General features: G+C 35.1%; 1 protein-coding gene across 1 annotated transcript; it reads left to right on the top strand.

Annotated features, from left to right (window-relative positions):
• The first annotated feature begins 2,046 nt into the window (after positions 1-2,046).
• Positions 2,047-18,315, top strand: LOC141597146 (uncharacterized). Its single transcript, XM_074417500.1, has 16 exons — positions 2,047-2,345; positions 2,445-2,489; positions 5,792-5,832; positions 11,419-11,500; positions 11,853-11,897; positions 12,697-12,753; positions 13,295-13,354; positions 13,460-13,587; positions 13,880-14,147; positions 14,279-14,345; positions 14,573-14,643; positions 14,732-14,821; positions 15,614-15,722; positions 16,435-16,526; positions 16,631-16,736; positions 18,040-18,315. Exons 1-16 carry the CDS (start codon positions 2,226-2,228, stop codon positions 18,132-18,134), a joined length of 1,476 nt encoding a protein of 491 aa, XP_074273601.1. The 5' UTR covers positions 2,047-2,225; the 3' UTR covers positions 18,135-18,315.
• The last annotated feature ends 1,414 nt before the right edge of the window (positions 18,316-19,729 follow it).

Genomic DNA, 19,729 nt, shown 5'->3' with positions numbered 1-19,729 from the left:
CAAGTACGACATTTCCGTCACCACCGCTTCAATTCCGTCAGCAAATTCAAGAAATCGACGACAAGTAATCTAAACTAGTTTAATTTTTAAAAAAATTGTAATTAGTTAGTAGATTTAGGTAGTTTAGAATAGAATCGTTATTGTTAAAACGGATTATCGATTATCGATTACCGCACCAAAAATTAATCTAAGTTAGAAAATGATTTTTTTTTTTCAAATTTTTTTTTCCAGACGAAAAACATTTTCGTCCAAACCAAGGTTCGGACAAAGAAATTTTTCGTCCAGACCTAGGTCCAGACAAAAATATTTTTCGTCCAGAAGAAAAAATATGTTCGTCCGGAATCAAAAAAAAATTCTCCCGGACGAAAAACAATTTCGTTTGGACGAAGAAATTTTATTTTTTTTTCGTCTAGACCTACGTCTGGACAAACAAATTCTTCATCCAGGCTCTTTTTCAACATATTTTTTTTTTAAAAAATATTAATTTCCGTCTTAAATTAGTTTTGGGTGCGTGGATCGATAATCGCTAATCCGTTCGTCAAATCATAAGCTTGAAACGTAAACATATCTCTTGAACATCGTTACTATCTTGATCGTTGAGTCGATATGTTTAAAACCGTTTTAATTGAAAAGTTCGTAAATTAAATTACGATTTTTTTTTCCAAAAAACCATCTTTTTTGTTTTAGAAAGATTAGGACATGTTCTTTTTGACTGAACTGAACTGAACTGAACTTAATGAAGCTGAACTGAACTTAATAGAGCTGAACTGAACTGAACTGAACTGAAACAAAAATAAAAAGATAATAATAATAATAATAATAATAATAATAAGAAGAAGAAGAAGAATAAGAATAAGAATGCCAATAAATTGTATAATAAAAATAATACCAATAATAAATATTATAATAATATTATTCATTATTATAATTATTATTAATATAATAATATAATAAGTAATATAAAAAATAAAATAGTAATATAATAATAAATATTGTAATAATATATTAGTAATATAAATGATAATATTATTAGTAATATTATAATATATTAAATAATATAATATGTTAATAATAATAACTAAAAGACAAATATGATAAGTGTAATATAAATATTATAAATACTAATAATTAATATAAATAATAATAATAATAATATTAATAATAGATAAAATATAATAATTTATTAATATAATAATAATAATAAAAAATTATTAATAAAAATAAATATATTAATAATAATAATAATATTAAGTATTAATACTAATAATATTGCCATTAATCATAATAATAAAATAATAAATAAATATAACTAAAATAATAATAATATAATAAATAATAAAAATAAATTTAAATATAATAATAAAAATAAAAATATTAAATAAATTAATATAATAATAATAATAATGATAACAATATGAATATATTATAAAATAATAATAATAATAATATTAATGTTGAAATAAACTAATCAATCGAATCAAATCGAATCAACTAATCAATCAATGGAGTGAATCAATCGAATCGAACTTAATAGAGTTGAACCGAATCAACTTATTAGAACTGAAATTAAGTCCAAAAGAACAGGGCCTTAGAGAGAGACAAGGGGAGGGGGGGGGGGGGGTTAATGGGGGACGATATTGAAAATATGTGTTAATTGTCAACGATAATTGGTAAAAGTATCGATCATCTTTAACACGACCCAATAAACTAAGCTTGTCAGCCGATAGGTCGAATATACTCGAATCCAATCTATCCTGCTCCTCACCCGAGCCGACACGAGGCCACACATGTCACCCATTCACCCTAGTCGTTCGGTACGTAAGAAGTAAAAAAAAAAAAAAAAAAACCATTTTATCTAGTTGGCCAGAGTCGGACCAGACTTTAGGAAGCCCAACTTAGTCTGGTCCGGCTCTGGCCCGATCCGAATCGGTTTCAGTTTTTCAACTTTTTTATGACCTCAATTGAGACCAACCCCACAGGCCTAAAGTCCTCAACCCAACAAATTTTAGTTACAAGAAAGAAAACAGGTTTAAACATTTTAACAGCAGAAGGGCGGGGCGTCGCTACTATTTCGCTATACCAAATTACCAAATTGCAGAGAGAGCAGCTTCTTCATATTTCTAGACACAACTCTCAAACTCTAAACAAAATCCTCCCAAAAACCTATTCATAAATAAATCAATCTTCAATTGGAACACAGCAAATTGAATCAATCAATTGCATTAATGGAGGCTAAGAAGGAGCAAATAGTCGACGTACGATCAGTTGTAGAAGCAGTTTCTGCTGAGGACGACGAAGTTCCAATTTACGAAGTCGAAAGCCTCTGTATGCGCTGCCATGAAAATGTATCTTTTTCATTTATATATTAAATTTCATATTGTTTTTTGTTTATATTTTTATTACTGATTTTTTACTGTATCAAATTGTTAATTGTGTTTTGACAGGGTGTTACCAGGCTTATGCTTACTCTAATACCTCATTTTAGAAAGGTAATTCAGTTTTTACCTTATTTATTTTGTTGTTGCAAGCTATGTTACTCTGACTCTTCTTGTTTCACACCTGTACACCTCATTTTAAGTCAAAATATGCGGACTTTTCATAAATATAGCCGAGAATGATATTTGGACATGTACCTGTGTCGGATACTTCTAAATGAGTATGAGTGTTAGTAGCACCGTTCCTTTGATGCTTATAGAAAAGTTAGTAGAAATTGAGAGATACGCGTATAGCTCAAACTACTTGAACAGTTAATCGAAAAGGAAGCGAAGGGTCTTTCAGTTGATGCTACAATCCTAGAAAAAAAAAAGAAGGAAGTAAGGCAGCTATTTATGTCAGGGATTCTGAGTCAGGAAGATGTATATACTGATACGATCGAGTTAATGCCTTTTCCCTTAGCCAGACCTCATTATATTTAAGATAAGCTATCCCTTATTACCGATAGCTATACATATTCTATAACATATTTAAGATTAGGAACTCTAATCTCTGGCGATAACCTGAACATAAGCACCATATTCCTTTTCTATTCTAGTAGTCAATAGTTAGGATAAGCTGATAGCCTGATAGTTCTAGCTATCAGCTTATTAGGGTACTAGAGGGGATTGGATCAATAGCAACAGTAGACACACCCAGATCGCAGTTTGCGTGAGGATTCGGTGTAATGTTAAGAGGTTGTGCATACTATAGAATGCCGTTCGCAGTTTGGGATAAGCGTAACCGTGTATATCTAAATATTAAAATATATGTCTGGTTATGCCGTTCTCATGGACGGTTCGAAAGGATGATTCATGTCAGCCGACCCCAAATCATTTTGGGATTAAGGCTCTGATGTTGTTGTTGTATATGTCTGGTTATGCTATCTAGGGAGCAGTGTCTAGAGATATTTCCTAGATTCAGTAAGGAGCTTTTTGGTGATATGTCTAGGAAATGGTCGTATGCTCGAGTAGTATTAGACCACTCGTATTCCTTTCTTCTCTTATAACCTACTCTTAGTCCCTCAATTGCATAGATTCCAACAACCTGCCTACAGTTTTGTTGTACGGATTGGTTTAATTCTCTTAGCCCAAGAGATTATGCTATCTATGGGTCTCCTTATCCCTTTCGCTATTCAATCATTCTATTTAATATACATTCGTGGAGATCATCAGCTAATGTTGTTCATTATCCACGGGAAATGAATAGCACACACTCCAACAAGCTGCCCACAGTTCTGTTGCACACGTTGGTTTAGTTCTCTTAGCCCAAGCCCCAAGAGGCTTTGCTATCTATGGGTCTTCTTTCCCTTATTTACGACAGTCGTCTTCTAACATTACCCACTCTTTGTACTCTTTTTACCCAATCTCATGGAGACTGATTGTTGTGAATCTTGTGACATATCGCGCATATAACTGTACCTATTCGCTACCCACTCACTGAATACATAAAGAGACGAGCTAGATTATATGATTTGCGTATAAGATTTATCAAATGGTAGCGGATTGGTTCGCTACCCTCTCCTGGTGCACTGTTTAATTATTTTAGTCAGTAGACGGGAAATGACTCAGAATAGGTACAACCGCAAAAACATGGAACTATTATACGGGTTTTCAGTCTCAGCTATATGGATTATAAACTAAAGCATCTAACACTCAGAATATAGTCAATTCTTATGATATGCTATCTGGAGTAACATTCATAGACCTAGCAGCAGACGGGCGGGCCGTGCCTGAATTCAGACCAGACTTTTCTTTGTTTGAACTGTTCCCACGCACGCAGAACGGAAGATAGGCAAGCACTTATCGGTAATCAGGTAGTTAGCAAGCGCAGAACGGATAACCAATATCTTATAACACATGGCCTCTTGTTATCTCTGCGTCCCATTTTTAAGATCGTAAAATGATATCTAATCCCTATCAAGACCAACGAATATGACCAAACAGGCCTTGTCACGAGCTGGATTTGAACCAGCACCTCGAATGAAATCATGACAAGGATTGGTAAAGAACCCAAAGAGTTTAACAACTGTATGAGTAGCCATTCTGAGTTCTAAAGGTAGAATTGGTAATGTCATAAAAACCCTTTGCGTGGATGACTGAGCCGACGAGTAAGAAAGCATATAGGATACATAATTCCTATATGCTTGTCTCATATATATCTAGTTCCAATATAAGCTGGTAGCCTTATAACAACAGAATTATGGGCTGCTACAAAAGCGTATTCTACTTGGCTTATCTATTATCCTCTTTCTCGCCTAATAATATATTGGCTCAAACTTTTGGACTCCCGCAGACTTGTGTCATAGCTTTCAACTGAGTGGCAGACCCGACAGACTGAACTAACTCTTAGTCGAAAGCTTACTTCCCTAGCAACTTTCCTTCCTTATTTGATAACCTGCTCCTATAAGTATCCTATAATAGTCACATAAATGAGTATAAGCGTTATAAACTTAAAATAAGGTTTACTATGGTAATTGATAACATAGCAATTTACCAGCATAGCTATATAGCGTGGATGACATATATTGAAAGGGTATTTTTTATTAGCTAACACTACTTTGTCAAACAAGAAAATGAAGATCTACTTCAACCTATTTAGTATCAAGATAAAACAGGACTCTTTCTCCTGACTAAAATGAGATTGATAAAGTATGTAGCGAACCAGTCCACCAGGAGCGAGTAGCGAACCTATCTGCTACCATTTGTTAAATCTTATACGCAAATCATATATATCTAGCTCAACTCTTTATTTTTATGTATTCAGTGAGCGGGTAGCGAGTAAGTATAGTTATATGCGCGATAAGTCAAAACAATCAGTCTCCTTGTGATTGGGTAAATGAGTACAAAGAGTGAGTTTCTTTTATAAAATTCCCCACCAACTGAAACGGTTATAGGTAATGTTAGAAGACGACTGTCATTATCTGATGGTCAGATACCTATGATGATTTGGATCATGTCATCAGGAGGTTTTCTTCCTGCTGAAGTGAATCAATGCAGGTATTCGCTTAGCACTACCGTTGCTATATACTCTCAATCTTCTTATTCCTTCGAGTACCGTATCCCACAACTTGGACATAGTTATGACACTTAGATACCTCATTTTGAGCCAAAATATCACCATTTTCCATAGAAATAGCCAAATATGACACGTTGAAATGCACCCGTGTTGGATAGTTCTAAATGAGTATGAGCAACATAGCTTGTGAAACAAAAAAAAATGTTAATGTTGTAATTCTTGTATGTTGAATCAGTGTTAGTTATCTAATTTGTATTGATTTGTAGAAACTATTGGAGTGACTTAAGTTTTAATATTGCAGATCTTGCTCTCAGCTTTTGAGTGCCCGCATTGTGGTGAGAGGTACACTCCCTGCAGTTTCTCTTCGATTTTACTGTTTGCACTTCATATTAAGTTTTGCTTGAAGATATGTATGACTTTGCTGTAAATGCCTATAATCAATAAATAAATACATATATATAAAGTAGAAACTTTTCGAGCGATATTAGAGAGTCCAACTTTTTTAGAATTCCTAACAAGAGTAAATTTCGAAAAAAAATAATAATAAAATTATCCTAATAAAAGTAGATTTCTTAATATTTTAATAAAATTATTCCAATATGAGTAGGTGATACTCAAAATACACAATGTAACTAATTATATGGTATATTAATAACATAAACATTATTCTTATACTATATCTTAAATTTCATTAGTCATACTAACTGATAAGTTAACTTAAACCTAAAAAAATAGCTTAAAAGGTAACTGAAAATTAAGAATGATAATTTAACTGATTAAGTAAAAAATGTTTGTCAAACTAACAAAAAATAGCTGTTTTTTTTTTTTTTGGTAAAATGATACTCCAAAAGTACATAATAAGTTCTCTATATTTAATATTTTAAATTGGAGGAATAAAAACACAAGTTACTTATTTCTCACTGCTACTCTTATTTTGGCAAGTAATTTATCTATCAAGTATTACAAAAAAAAATTAAGATAAATGAAATTTTGGTCAAAAGCTTATTTCTTTGAAACAAAGCCTAAATATGAGATTTTTCATAATCTCCCGACTTTCCTCATATCTAATTAATTAGTTCTTGTTTTTTTTTTTTTTTTTTTTTTTCTGCCAATGTTTACTTATTTTTGACCCTATTGTTAGGAGTTAATCTCAAGTTCCTTTTTTAATTTTATAATCTCCATTATAGCTATTGGTTCAGAATAAATATTAACAATTAGGCATTGTAACACAAGGTACATATATACTCCAAAATCATGAAGAACAGAACAAAAAATTATCGTTAACTCTGCAATAAGAAAAAATATTTGTCTTGGATGTAGCGAATATAAATAAATCTTTACGCTCAAATTGAATTTTAAATCATGCCAACCATAGGTGTTATATATGGGTAGAATAATATCAGAATTGTTTGAGAAAGCTGTAGAAATATAAGAGTATATGACATTTAAATGGAACAAAACTATTTTAAGATCTCTCCAAGTTGAAGCGGTTATGGTTTTGAAAATTTTTACTTGCGACAACGAGAAGACCTACATCTGTCATGCCTTATCCCCCATATGTCATCCTTGCTTTTAGGAGTCGTTTTTTGTTTTCATTATACGGGATTTGGTAGAGTGTTTTAGTTGGTGTAGACTTTGGGAGTAAGATTCATTATCTTTTAGGAATTTCACACTAAATGTACTTCATCCTCATTGCTTCTACACAATCGTCAAAACGGAAGTTTGACCATGATTTTCGACATATTAACGGTCAAAGTTATAAAAGTTTGACCTCTAAGAAACAAGTTGGAAGATGTTTAAGAAGGGAAGGGAGTATACATGATGAATTTTTTTAATATAACTCATAATGGTATGCTCTAGCAAGTGTGGTATGCCGATTATGTTGTTGAGAAACATTAACTCCGTAAGAGGATTATCTAACGGGATCTGTCTTATTATCAATCGCCTTGGAAAATTCATAGTAGATGCGAATATACTTACGGATTCCAAAGTCGGCAAAAGGTACTAAACCCGAGGATAGTAGTGACTTCCTCGGATACAAATATTCCTTTCATTCTTAAGCTGAGACAATATACGTCGAGGCCATGCTACATAGACGTGACAAACAAATCTGGTCGTGTCGGATTCAGGTGTCACATTTAAATGGATCATAAACTCTTCAACAAAAACTCGACCCAATTAACTCTCTTGCCGTGTTCGTGTCGATCCAGTTACATTAATGGGTCATCAAGCCTTAACCCTAACCCCTTAATTTCGTGTCGTAGTTTTGTTTCATGTCGTAGTTTTGTTTCATGTCAATATTTGGAAAGTGTAAGTATAGTTTTTGTTGGGGTTTTTGGTACAAATAATATAAAGGTAAAGACACAATATTTTTGTTATGGACTTAACCACAACCCAACTTGTATTATTATTCTTAAACCTTAACAATAATACAATCTCAATCTTCCAACACTTAGCTACTAGCTAAGATTTCTAACTATGCTTAACTCGGGATATTAAGCATACACTCACTTTCCAACAATGACTAAGACCCTTATTTATATAAGGTCCTAAGTCCTAACTTATCTAGTAACATTAAGAGTTTTAATACCTAACTACTAACTCCTACTATTTACATCTTATAACATCTAACATTAAAGGTGTAAATACTAGTAACATAAAACAACTTATGACTCTTAATGCTCAATAGAATAACTTAAGATATATCAATGTTGGGGTTACTTTCCCAACAAACCTCCCCTTAAGCCCAACATTACTTTGGACTTGTCAATCATCGAGCGGAGCGACCCAACCTTTACTTGGAAGCACCTCCCCTTCACTTGAGAGTACCTCCCCTTGAACTAACCCATCTTCAACACATCTTCCATCAAATGTGAATAAGTTAGTTTTACCTTTGCTACCTTTGAGAATCACCTTACCCTTTTTAGTGACCTCCAAAACACCATTGTTAACATGAATGGTACAACCCAATCCATCTAATCTACCCAATGAGATTAAATTTCTACTAATGTTTGGTATGTATCTCACATCACCAAACCTTCTAACTTGGCCATCATGAAGTCTTACCTTAACTTCACCAATCCCTTCAATCTTTGCCTTATCACCATTTGGCAAACTAATCATCTTTCCTTCACATTCTTCATAAGAAGAAAACCACTCTCTTCTTCCACATATGTGATAGGAAGTTCCCGAATCTAATACCCAGCTCTCACTAGGTTCCTTTTCACCATGAACCATTAAGAGCTCACCATCATCAACTTCTGCCATAGCTGCAACCCCACTAGCACGAGTCTTTTTCAACTCTTTCAAATCTTCTTTTGCTTTAGGACATACAGTTTGTATATGGCCTAACTCATCGCAGTAGAAGCACTTGATATTAGGATTGTGCTTTTTCCAACCGGCCTTCTTCTTGCCACGATATTCACCCACAAAAGCTCCTCCCTCACTTGAAGAGCCACCACTTCCTTGCTTCATCAACTTTTCGGACTCGAGCAAAACCACAACGGTCTCATCTAAGGCCAATGTTGTCTTCCCCACAAGTAAACTAGTAATAACCGTGTTATACTTTTTGGGAAGAGATGCCAACAACATTATTGCTTTATCTTCTTCTTTGAATGTCTCATCCAAACTCGCCAATTGGGTGATCAAGCCATTAAACTTGTTTAGATGGTCCCTCAAATCGCCGTCATCTACCATCTCGAGCTCGAATAGATCCTTCTTCAAAAATAGTTTGTTAGCCAAGGACTTCGCATTATAAATGCTACATAACTTGGTCCACAACTCCTTAGGATTTGTCTCCTCTAACACACTATACTTGATTTCTGGTGCAAGGGCTAAACGAATTGTACTAACCGCGCGCAACTTCATGTCCTCCCATTTGAGAACTTGAACATCATCGGGCTTCTTGTCTTCAAGAGTCGCATACAACCCCTGTTGTATGAGAACATCCTTTATCATGCTTTGCCATAACGAGAAATTGTTCTTGCCATTGAACAACTCCATCTCAAACTTTGTACCAAAACTTTTCTCCATCGAGCCGTAGCTCTGATACCACTTGTTGGGGTTTTTGGTACAAATAATATAAAGGTAAAGACACAATATTTTTGTTATGGACTTAACCACAACCCAACTTGTATTATTATTCTTAAACCTTAACAATAATACAATCTCAATCTTCCAACACTTAGCTACTAGCTAAGATTTCTAACTATGCTTAACTCGGGATATTAAGCATACACTCACTTTCCAACAATGACTAAGACCCTTATTTATATAAGGTCCTAAGTCCTAACTTATCTAGTAACATTAAGAGTTTTAATACCTAACTACTAACTCCTACTATTTACATCTTATAACATCTAACATTAAAGGTGTAAATACTAGTAACATAAAACAACTTATGACTCTTAATGCTCAATAGAATAACTTAAGATATATCAATGTTGGGGTTACTTTCCCAACAGTTTTGGTTCTACATCGATGATAGAGACCAAATGTATCAAGGCCACAAGAAGGACATTGTTTATAAAGAAGTTTTCACAATTTGCCAAATTAAGATGTTGTATTATATATTTTGCATGAAGTTCTTAAGGATAAGTAGTCAGAGACTATTTCGGTTAAAAACTGATGGTGCTTAGACAATAAGAACGGTAACACTATAATCCAACTATATCTCTGAATGTTAGTATACAACTGATATAGTTAAATACCAAATGCCACAACACTTTAGTTGCGTTTTCGTTATAGGAACTGATGATTAATCTGTCCTCATCTAAATCAACCCTCGAAATTTTGTTTGCTCCTATTGTTAACATAGTTTGACTTTTTGTTAAATTTAATAGTTTTCTATTACGAGACCATGGAAACGTAAAATAATGTTTTCAACGGTGCCATAAAATATATATACTACGAACTGACATTATTATACTAACTTGGTAACCCGACTATTTAAAAAAAATGACATAAACTACTAACTGATGTTGTCACATATGATTCAACTAGGTGCCCGTGCATTCTATGTGATAGAATCAGAGATATTTTGATTGTGTTTAAAGATTACTAATTCTATTGGAATTCAGTTTGGATTTGATTTTGCGAGATGTTTATACGGAGCAAATACTATTAATTGTATAAAGTCAAGTTAAAATTATGTTGTAAGATATCTAACATTTTCTGTTAACGCACTAAATATATATAATTATGATACATGCTGTTTTTTGTAACATCATTCAGTTTTATGTAGTTGTAAAATAATTTGAAAACATGTCTCCGTTATTAAGGGTTCATATTGGTGAGCTCCACCGTGTTTATAGAGAAAGCGTTTTGTATTTAATTAAAAACCGATTGTGTATGTAACAATGAAAAAGCTAGCTACATACGGAGTACTAATTACTATAACTATGTTACTTGATGTTATACTAATCGATGACAAAACTTTTATGCTAAAAGCAATAACGATTTTTTTTTTCATCAATGACAATATAGTATTACTTTTTTTTTTTATTAACTTAAAATACATTTTTAAAAATAATCCTAATGGGAGGCTCGTGCATCGCACGGGGTTTCCAACTAGTATCTGTGTAATTTGGCAATAGTAGTGGAATTACAGGAGGCTAGTCGGACCAGTTGTCCCCCAAGCAATGAAAATTTTGAAATTTGCAGCTAAAATCGTTCGATTATAATTTTCACCCTCTTAACTACAAATACTGGTTTTGCCACTGTTTGGCAAGAAATAATTTATTAGTATGTGAGTTTCATTTGTTAGATAAGTTGTAAAATACGGAATACTCGTACGACTTACGTTACTTGAAAAAAGTTAGTTTAGGTTTTGGAGCAGTATGGAATAGGTTTCTGGTTGCTTAAACCATGTGCTTGAAGAACCAGAAAGTGTGGAATTCAGTAATCCTTTTACCCCAATTTTTTCTTCAGGAACAACGAAGTTCAATTTGCAGGTGAGCTACAGCCACGCGGGTGTTGTTACACACTGAAGGTCCCTGCTGGTGACCCACAGGTATTGCACTTGACTTATATTCTTATAATACTGGTCATTTTTTTTGAAATCATTGGTTAGCTGTAGTTGGTCGAGAAATCATATTATAGTAACCAGAGATGGGACTTGTTCATCTTGGTGCTTAGATTAATTTCCTTAGATGCATTCATTACTGACTTAGTTTTATTTAAAAATTGACTACTTTTTTTCCTTTTTACAATTTGTTTAAGCTTTATTTACTTAGTTTTTATTGACGGTTTAAAATGATGATCTATGTTAGCCAAAACCCTATAACAGTTTGGGATTAAGGCTCTCTTGTTCTTTCTCTATGGTAGATGCCCTTATCTGTCTGACTCACAGTTACGAATTGCAGGTGCTTAACCGTCAAGTTGTGAAATCTGAATCTGCAACCATAAAGGTACTTCCTATCTAGACTGATACCACTTGTCCACTTGGACCTAGTGTTGATTATCGCTGCTCTACTCGTGCTGGGGTAGTTCTTCATCATGGCATTGTTAAGCTTCAGTGTGTATGAAGTGAGGAGTAGACAGTCTTACTGATTAGCATATTTGTTGTATTTACTTCTCCCAATTAACATTACCCCGGTGCATCAATATCTCCCGCAAATTTGGGGGAGAGAGGGGGATGTACGCAGCCTTACCCTTGTGTTGGCAACATAAAGACTAAAGAGGTTGTTTCCGAATGACCCAATATGAAAATTGCGTCGAAAACTGCATCGGAAGACCATTATTTCACAAGAGCAAGAAGCGTAGCCACTTTAGTGAGTCATTTTGATTTAGTCCATCATAATCCAGAACAGAGTTTGAGTATTTTCGTCTCCTAATGATTGGTCAATTTGCATGTCAGCTGCATAAGTGCTTATGTAGGACTTCTAGGCTTCTTCGTACCTTAGTACTTAACTAACTAACCGTTGTCAAGTTGCTAAGAAGCTTCTAAATGGAAGACTACTTAACTCATAAACTTGTCATTGCTCTGAACTGAGAAAATTACCTTTCTAATTAAGACTTATTTTGGTGTGCCTCAATCGTCCAACAACAGGGTACTGTGGATGCTTTTGGTGCTATGCTTATTCTTTATTGATTATCCTCTTTCTGCTTCCTGTATATGACCGTGATTCGCTATGCTTTTCCTTCCATGGACTAGGCAACATTACAGCTGGTCAGAACTTTCCTAATAGAATGATGTTTTATTTGTAGGTTCCCGAACTGGATTTTGAGATTCCCCCAGAGGCTCAACGTGGTAGCCTTTCAACTGTAAGTTTTTTTTTCACTTATCCGTTGCTATTTTCTCTATTGAACCGACTTCTTATTTGTATGGTCTATCTTCCTCGATTCTTTTAGTTTTTTCTGAGGAATCCATTGGGTTAAAATATTGTGAACAAGGTCTAAGAGGTAGTTATTTTACCATTTCTGATGCACCTACCAGGTGTTCTCTTGTGTCATAATTTCTTCTTCAAAAATGCTATTTTCAGCATGACAAAATTGAATTGGTGTGTTGCATATGCTTAGCTCTTCTTTCAGTTAACTCTTCTTTATAGCCCTAGTGTTAAACTAGCTTAGAAACTTTACTTTCAACCATTTAGTGCAATTTCAATGAACTACTAGCATCCTATTGAAGAAGTCTGATTACCTGGTCTTCCTATGACTTGTGTTAGTGCAAGGCCTTGTAAATTAGTCTTGACTACATGGATGTTGTATCGTTTTTATGTCAGTGCTGCATGCTTGTTTTTTAAGTTCTTTTTCAACTTATTTTTGAGTCATTCTGCCTCTAGTTGAGCGTTTTGATGTGTTTCAGATAGAAGGTATATTGTCGAGAGCAGCTGATGGGTTGGAGGTACTTCAAGATGAGCGTAGGGTGTGTTTCTCGTTTTATATATCATAACTTTGTATTCTTTTCTTTTTCTTTCTTTCTTTCTTCATTTTTCCGCAATTTGTTATCTGACATCTATAGTCCATGTAGAAAGTGGACCCGAAAACCGCTGAAGCTCTGGACCAGTTTCTCGAGAAGTTGAGAGCTTGTGCAACTGGAAGTTCCTCTTTTACTTTTATTGTGGATGACCCGGCTGGCAATAGCTTTATTGAGAATCCGTAAGTAATTGTTGATACCTAATGCAATTTTCCTTTTCCCTTGTAAAGTTGTAATCCATGGTGCTTCATCTCATGGGGATGATTATTGTCATATTTGTCTATTACTCAATTTGACAATCTTAAACAAATGCTTATTTCTAAACCTCCTACACGTTCTTTCCCTTCCTTCGCCATGAATGGGTGTGATACTTATAATTTTTTTTCCCGCTTTCTACCCGTATAGCTTCTGATAAATATTCCTGTTGTTTATATGAATTATGGCTGTATGCCGGAATGTTGGTTCATAAAACAGGCATGCACCATCTCCTGATCCTTGGCTGTCTCTAAAATTCTATGAGCGGACTCCAGAGCAGCAAGAAGCATTGGGCTATGTTGTTGGCTCGTCTCAAGAGGGTGAGTTTCAGGAAGAGGTTCCTAATGGAACAGTGAATTTAGTTTCTGATGGGGTTTCTGTAGAACCTCATGGATCAGTTGGGGCAACGGCGGGACGCAGAGCTATTGCTCAGGGAAGTACTGATCAAATTGCTGAAGCTCTATGTCGTTATACTTCTCCAGAGGAGGTTAGCATTCCCTTCACACACCCCTTCCTTCCCTTTTCCCCTTGCAAAAGTTTAAAAACGAAAAAGAAGATAAATTTGAGGAAGCTTAAGTCTCTTTCTGTTTTCACCTCTTAGTCCTGGTTATTCAACAGGTCATGACTTTCCCGTCTACATGTGGAACTTGTGCAGCTAAATGTGAGACGAGAATGTTCGTCACCAGTATCCTATTGACTGTTATAGTTTATTGTTTTTCTGTTTTCTGCACAAATGTGCTGATATACTTCTTTAGCTACTGTTTCTTGTTCCCCATGTTCAGAGTTCAGAGATTGTTGGTGTTGTTTGTTGAAGGATGTTTGGGTGCAAGTTTTGAAGCTGCCAGATTGTGCATTTCTTAGTTGTTAATAAGAGTTTTTTATCTATTGATGGCCTTCCTTAATGAAAGATAGACATCCCATACTTCAAAGAAGTAATTGTTATGGCATCAAGTTGCGACTCTTGTGGTTACCGTAATTCGGAGGTTTCCCTTGTGCTCAGTTCTCTTTGTTTATCCATTTGTTGGTATTACAGGAGATTTTATGTTTCTGAGTATTAAATTGTAATTGCAGCTGAAGCCAGGGGGCAGTACTTCTGATAAAGCAAAGCGCATCATAGTTCATGTGAAGAATGTTGAAGATCTGAACCGAGATGTAATAAAGGTATGTTACCGCTTCTGTTTGTTAGATATACTAGTTTTATCTTCTGTTTAGTTACCTTGTTTTTTTTCTTTTGTGTTGGAAGTATGTAAAAATCATCTGTCATTACATGTGAAAGGTATGTGCTCTTCGTGGAGGAGTAAGTAACCAACACTTTGATCCATTACTAGCCAAGTTGAAGAGACACCTATATATCCAATAATGCTATTGACTATTTGCATTGGTTAATAGCCCCTTTAAGAATCTTGGTATCTATTTGTAAATAACATAGTTTTAAAAGGCTGTCCTCAAGAACGACTAGGCGCAAGGCTCAATAGGTGTGTTCAATAAAATGTTTGTTAAAAAGCTATAGTGCCTTGGGTTTGCCTTGTACATAAGACTCAACCAACTAGGAGCACTACTATACAATTTCAATATTTTTTTACGTCTATGTCTTTTATTTTACTCTTCCCTTGCTCTATTATCCTTAGCTTTTACTTCCTCGTGCATGTGCGCATCTGTCTCACTCCTTATGTGAGTTATGTCTTTTGTATATGGCCCCTCACCACCTTAGTTCCCCTAGTGCTATTTAGAACTAAGTTACTCAAGAACGGAAGCAACATGAATACCACAGGATCGTCGCGGAGACATAAAAATTGGGAGCACCTGTATATGAGTCTTGCTTCCTTTGCTCTTTGTGAATTATTTACTGATTAACCTTTTTCAATAGGCTCTTTGTGAATTAAGTACTACTCATTCTATGTGACTCTTAAGCTGACTTCTTTTTCTTGTATGCACTGACTGATATGCCTACAGTCAGATAGTGCATGTGTCAATATTCCAGAAGTTGAGTTAGAGCTGGCAAGTGGCACTTTGGGAGGCATGGTTACGACCATCGAGGGTTTGGTGACTAAAATTCGTGAAAGTGAGTGTTTATGGACTTGTATTCTAGTATCTATTTCAGCTTCATTTCATGTGCAGTATATCTTGTCTTACTGAGATTTTCAATAGACATTGTGCTTCTATGAAAGGTGATGTGGTTTCTATTTGTTACCTTAATAGAACAACAAAATTACCTGGCTTTTCTTGCAGTAACTATCTTCGCTGGGATTTTCTATGATTGATTTCTGTTGTCTAAAGCTACAAAGTGATAAATATTGGTCGTGCTGTTTGTCAGAATGCTTGGTTTACTGCGTTAAAGCAATTTCCAGTGTTATGTTATTTAGAGAAGGCTCTAACCATATTTTATAGCCACGACACCGGGGAATAAATTTTGATTTTATTTGGCAGTGAGTATAATCATCTGATGTTATCTAAACATATTGTCTCACCATCTTAAGTTTCAATTATAGAATCTGTTTTGCATAAAGTTGGTGACCTGCCAAATAATTTCAATTATTTGGACTTGTTTATATGACTGCTTCATTGGTCTTTTAATTCTCCCGCTGGATCTTCTTAACTTTTTTGTCTACTGATTTAGATTCTTGCGGTTAAATATTTCCTGTTATTGTGAATGTTGTCGCCTTGCTGCCATGCAACCCTTGCAAGTCAACGTCGTAATTGTAATTTAGTTATGTGTAATTCTCATGCTAAACATCACGTAACTATGAATAAGATTGTAAAATACTTTGTGGCAGCTCTGGAGAGAATACATGGATTTACCTTTGGAGATGGCCTAGAAGAGGGCAGGAAAGGGAAATGGCAAGATTTTAGTAGAAGAATGAACAAGGTAAAACATTAGAACTCGAATCCACCCACATAGTGGAAGTTTGATACTAGTTCTATATTTTTGTTTGTGTTCATTTGATTGAAGTTTACATTGAAAATTTGCAGCTACTGGAAGTGGAAGAACCCTGGACACTAATAATTGATGATGCACTTGCCAATTCTTTTGTTTCACCAATTACTGATGATATCAAGGATGACACCCAGCTAACATGTGAGTTGTCCTCCACCTTCTATGTTTTGAGTCACATTGCAAAGATTTGCATTGCATTTAACATCGTAATTTGAGAATTACGAACGTCCATCAGTTCTTTTTTGTCCTAGGTTTGAAGTACTGTCATTAATGTGCGACTGTGCGTTGCAAACTAATAGACTCTTATTTATTGAACCCCTATCTGTCAAACACTACTTCAGCTCCTGTTTGTACCTGGTGCTCAGCGGAGAAACAATAGTCCCTCACTCCCTTTGTTCTCTGATTTGCTTACCAGCTTTTAAATTCTATGAGGGGGCGTTTTTTTTCACCCTTGATATGGGGTTTGAACTTGGTTTTTTTATACCATGCGTTTGTTTCAAGTCTAGATAGTATGACTGTATGAGGTTAGAACTCTTCGACACGGTGTCATGTCTGACACGTGTCGGAGTGTCCTATACCAGCTATCTTGTGCGAGATCTTCAATTTTTTGGTCTAAAATCAAGTGTCAAAGTGTCATGTCATGTCAGACATGCAACACGGTCACACGACAGCTTATGAAAGGTTTCATTTTCAGTAATCCATATTAAGTTTTTTTTTATTTTACTTATTTGCTTTTTTAATTGATACCCATTAGTATCAATCTCAAACCCACTTCCATCCTTTGGTATTGAGAAACCCATATCTCATAGACTCATAGTAAGTTTGAGGTTACCGGGTATGAAAATCACATTTTTGTCGAACAAACTCTTGGTGTGGGTTGGGGGCTCATTCCTAACACATACCTCATACCTATATTTGATGAAACAGTCACCCCTTAGGAGAAACTGAAAAATTTGTACGACGAGAGAATCCAGTTGAGTATTGTTTTGTTAGGAGATGCTGTTGTCTAGAAGAATATGGCTTATGCTAAAGAGTATCCGCTTTTGGTTTAGCATTTGTTTATAAGATTGTGAAGCCCTGAATTTTTTCTAGAGTCCACTTTACTTGTTAGGCCCTTTTTATTCCTTCAAATTTTGGGAACACACATAATAATTTAGGAATACAAATAACTGAACAAGTATCCTCCTTGAATGTCTATTATCTTTTCAAGAGAGTTTACTGACCAAGCTTCCCCTTCCCCCTTTGAAATTTTGGAAAATCAGAGATAAGTATCAACTTTTATTTCCCCTGATATTTGAAATTATGGACATAACTTTCTGCTGGTCTTTGTATTAGAATCATTGGTGACGTCTTCACCATATTCATGCATTATCTGCACGATACGTCATAGTTCATGTATTTGACTATTGTCCTAATACCACTACGCTTGGGTTGCCTTGTGCAGCCGAAGAATATGAGAGAAGTTGGGAGCAAAACGAAGAGTTCGGCCTAAATGATATGGACACTTCTTCAGCAGATGCGGCTTACAATGCAAATTAGCCGTATAATTAAATGTGACCAAAAGTTCGTCTAATCATGTTGTATCTTTGAGATCTTGCTTTAGTAAACTTTAAATCATTATGGATTACAATTGCCAGTTAAATATTTTTCTGGTCGTGCTGTATTTTTGCTTGTCCTTCTCTGAAGAATCATCGTAATTCGTCTACAAATCCTAAACAAACTAGACGATTTCCGGTTTGAACATACATTTACGCGTTCTAGCAAAGCAAATTGAATATCACCCATAACAAGTACTGGGTAAGAATGTCAAAGTTCTAGTAAAACCATGCCGTCCAACTGATTCCTAGAAATTACTAGCGCTTCAAATAAGAAGCCATGATTTCTATTTTACTCTGCAGCTCTACAATAATTTCTTAATCTAATTGGTATCTGTCCTAAGCTCCCCTTGGACAAGATGCGCAAGATCAATGCTTTTGAACGTTTTCTCTTTGCTAACCAAAAAATTGGTGCGTCACTTTATTTGGGGCTTCCTTCCCACCCAAGAAAGTGCGTAGTTGCGGATTCCGAGGAGAAAGGATGAATGTTTATCTTATTAGATAAGAGTTCGGGTATAGGTCTTGAACTCTAATACTAACAAAAAATATTTTGACGATTTCCAGAATATTCCGTCTCAGAACGAGACGTGATGGAGATGGTTTATGTTGTCCAGGTTTGAGTGTGAACTTCGAGGGCGAAGCTCATTTTTAAAGAGGGAAGACTATAATACTACGTATTTTTAGGTTCTGTTACTTGGTCGAGGAGGGGGAAGAACTCGACCGAGTGGGCTATACTCGGCCGAGTAGGTTGACTGAGTACTTTTGATGGTTTTGTAAGGTTTCTGTTTTAGGGTCACTCGATTGAGTATGTGATTTCTAGAGTATGTGATTTCTAGAGGATGTACTCGGTCGAGTTGGTGATGCACTCGGTCAGTAGGTGCTACTTGGTTGAGTGTGTTGTGGCACTCGACTGAGTGTCTGATCGAGGATATGTTTTTGCGCAGTTTGATTACGATGATTAGAGAAGTTATAAAATCATTTATCAGTTTCCTAAGCGCCATTTACAAACCTAATTACATTTCTAAACACTCTAATTACCCTAATCACCATCTAAGCAAGGATTTGACATTTCGTTTCATTTGCGTAGTAAGTCTCGATCCTCGTTCGTTATTTAATTTATGTTTTGTTAAACCCTAATTTTGATTGATTGGGGAATTTTGATAGCGTTTTTATGGGATTAGTGTAGTAATGGTAGTATATTGTTCATATAGATGACGACTTCGTTGAGGAGCAATTCTAGTTGATTGTTGTTGATCCTGGATTGCTAGCAAGGTAGGGTTTTCCTACTCAGTATGATTATATGGTTGATTGTGAGATAAACATGGTTATAATTGTATGATTTATTTTACTCTGATTATTGGGGAGTTATTGTTGGTATTAGAGTTGTGGTTGAGATTGTGGAGCCATGTCGGGAGATGGTTTCACCCCTATGTAACGCCTCTTGTAACTCCCGTCATTAGAGGTATGTGCACATTAATGATCTAGGTTCGCTCGTTGCAATGAGCGGAGATTTTGATTACCGGTGTTGCGGTCTGGCAT

Source organism: Silene latifolia, chromosome 8 (assembly GCF_048544455.1).
Source record: "Silene latifolia isolate original U9 population chromosome 8, ASM4854445v1, whole genome shotgun sequence".
In the NCBI taxonomy this organism is placed as follows: domain Eukaryota; kingdom Viridiplantae; phylum Streptophyta; class Magnoliopsida; order Caryophyllales; family Caryophyllaceae; genus Silene; species Silene latifolia.
This window is presented reverse-complemented; position numbering and strand designations above follow the sequence as displayed.